We start from the raw sequence: 2,643 nt of genomic DNA on the forward strand, positions 1-2,643 counted from the left end.
AGTTCTGAGCCGGTTGTTCAACGCACTAAGGAAACAGCAGCCAGCCCGAAAGCCAACTACCTTTCTCTCCGGCACAACAAGAGCAGCCCGACCGCCAGGCCGCATCCGGTCCCCGAAAGGTCCAGACGCAGCCCAACGTAGGCCGCCACAAGCCAGCGCTCACGTCTCGGTCGAAAAGGGTAGAGGGGCTGCTAAGAAGGTTGCAAGATGAAAGGACCAATCCAGTCGACTCCAGACGAGCTGCTGCTCGCCTGACTTTGTGCGTACTAAGTGCTATTGCCCAAATTTTGCTTCTAACTGTTGGTGGTGAGTAGTATATTACTGGAGGAAACTCTAGCGTCTTTTGATTATCAGCAGGATGACGGAGCATTTAGTGGGGCCACGTTTTGTGCGGTAACGATAGGGGACGAAAGCACGTCATTTCTAACAGCATTTCGTCAGATTGATCCTCACGGCTCGACAGGTGCGAGCTGCAACCCCATTTTACCTGCCATAGCGATATCTAGCTAACACGTAGCCAGGTCAAATCCACGTCAAGCCAGAACATGCTGGTAGCCACAGGAATTGGCAGCTGGAATATCTGGATGTTCCAGATAATATCACTGACTTCGACGTGCTACTATTCTCGACCTCGGCAAACGGCGGCGCGGAATGCAAGGCGATTGAGGTGAGTATAAGTCAGCTCATACGTACTCCATTTATTACCACTATCGTATTGGCTTATTGGCTTTATGTAGGCTCTGCAGAGAATTGGCGTACTGGAATCCAGGATCTCTCTGGTGATGGTAGTCTGCTCCTCGCATGGTTACGAGAAGATTTCCACTCGATATCCGCGTGCGTTTATAGCACACAGTGGAAGACTGAAGCATCCAATTAATAACTCGTTCCTTGCCGTCTGCACCATCGACAGGCATCAAGATCCTTGCTGCGGCAATTGGCGATCAATCGACTTTACAACGAGATCAACTCCCGCGAAATTTGGTGCCAACCCCCCGTGCACTTGTCTCGAATGAATCCAGTTTCAGCTAGATGGTACTCGGATACACTTGTACATAGGAAAACTATTTGAGATTAAAAAAACAGCGTCAGGGTGCTATGGATAAGGTAATGAATGACCCTAATGGACATTCATAACCTATGAATCATAGGTAGTACTACTGTAGCGATCGTTCGGTATTATGCAGCTAATTTAGCGTAAACTCAGGGGTATTACCAGGAAAAAAAGATCTGACTCCATTAAGCGAGGATAATAATAGCATCCTTGACAACCTTAAATTATAAGCTTGTCCAAGTATGAGGGAAACTGCCAGTGCACGGATAGTAAGACGTTTATATGTTCTGCGACTATAACAAAGGAAAATGTCGCTTTATTCCCGAAGTACCAATCAAGTTGTTGCGCAGAATTGAAGCCACGGCAGAGAGGACTGCCCGTCAGGTGGATATTATCAATGTCACAAAACCAAAATACCAGAGGAATTACACTCTGCAAAATGTTGGCATAAACAACTGACTAGCAGAATTCATTACCGTATTCCTTATGTGATTGACGACAATCATATTCTAGAAGGTGGCTCAGCTTTTTGCCAGCATAAATCATACATGCATAGACAAAAATAAGTAAGAATCTATTGCACATAAAGCGCGACGACACAAAATTTAACTTAATTTGATTGGCTGTTGGATTTGTCGCTAATGACCGAGCGTCGCCAATCACATAAGGAATACGGTAAATAAAATCTTAAGGTATAAGATAGCAACAAGAGCCTAATCATCAGGTAATCGGACAGTACTGTACCGGTAAAAATTAAATAGGCGAGGAGAACTAGGCAGAAGAGTGTATAAAAGCCGGGCTTGCTGGTCGTTCAAGCGAACATGAAGGGATATTTGAAGCCATGGAGAGTCTTGATTGACTCGGAGCCTCGAGTAGCTATGCTTGTCGCCCCACCCCGGAAGGGAGTCAGTAGTATGCTGATGCACTAGAAGTGCTAAGAAAGATACAATCTCTGTCCGTCTCGCGACGGGGACACAAGTTACTGTGTCGCATGTCGCTGTGGGGCTTGGTGTGAAGTTGAAAACTTCGATAGCGTGGAAGGCTGTTAGTGAACTGGAGGTATGACCTCGTCCTTGAGATGGCAGCGCCGTGCTCATGGATCCACAGAAAGTTTAAGATGCTAGGCGGTACGCATCCAGCTTCTAGTAGAGCTTTAGTTAGTCATGAACACACCTCTGCTTGGAAGAAGAAGCACATTTTGCGCGAGCACGAGGCCGATGCGGTTGTGGTGCGAGACATTGGTATACTAGACCTTGTTAACAACGAGGTTGCCGTTTGGCCGAATCTACGTTTGGCGGCACGCGAAGTAGTAAAGGTCAGGTCGGCGGTCAACCGCTGAATCCTGGTGAGAGTGAGCGTGGGGGAGCGCGTAATCCACTAAGTAATACAGATTTGGTAGCTGGCCTACAGGACAGAGACGCCGCACCGCCCTCATCCGGCTGAGCACGGTCGCATGGGGGGAGGGGAAGAAGCCGAAGGACGTCTGTGATGGCTTCGACATTGGACGAGTTGTCCAGCGAGACGATCGGTGCGGCTCAGCGTGGATACTGCGAGCAGCTGTACATTTTCGTGAATAGATTGACGAGGAAGGA

General features: G+C 48.0%; 1 protein-coding gene and 1 non-coding gene across 2 annotated transcripts in view; one reads left to right on the forward strand and one right to left on the reverse strand.

The window, feature by feature from the left end:
- On the reverse strand, positions 1–152 carry PITG_33458 (the record flags this gene model as incomplete). The annotated part of the gene is made up of 1 exon (XR_009934852.1): positions 1–152. It is a non-coding gene; the product is annotated as a 28S ribosomal RNA (ribosomal RNA).
- The window catches only part of PITG_20148 (uncharacterized protein), a gene marked incomplete at both ends in the record, with an annotated part of 3,544 nt that extends 2,761 nt beyond the window's left edge, over positions 1–783 (forward strand). The window contains 4 exons of the mRNA XM_002895887.1: positions 179–259; positions 442–463; positions 522–667; positions 747–783. Coding sequence (XP_002895933.1) covers positions 179–259; positions 442–463; positions 522–667; positions 747–783 — 286 coding nt within the window. The remainder of the gene's footprint in view (positions 1–178; positions 260–441; positions 464–521; positions 668–746) is intronic.
- Positions 784–2,643: the final 1,860 nt, after the last annotated feature.

Source organism: Phytophthora infestans, genomic scaffold (genome assembly GCF_000142945.1).
Source record: "Phytophthora infestans T30-4 supercont1.124 genomic scaffold, whole genome shotgun sequence".
In the NCBI taxonomy this organism is placed as follows: domain Eukaryota; phylum Oomycota; class Peronosporomycetes; order Peronosporales; family Peronosporaceae; genus Phytophthora; species Phytophthora infestans.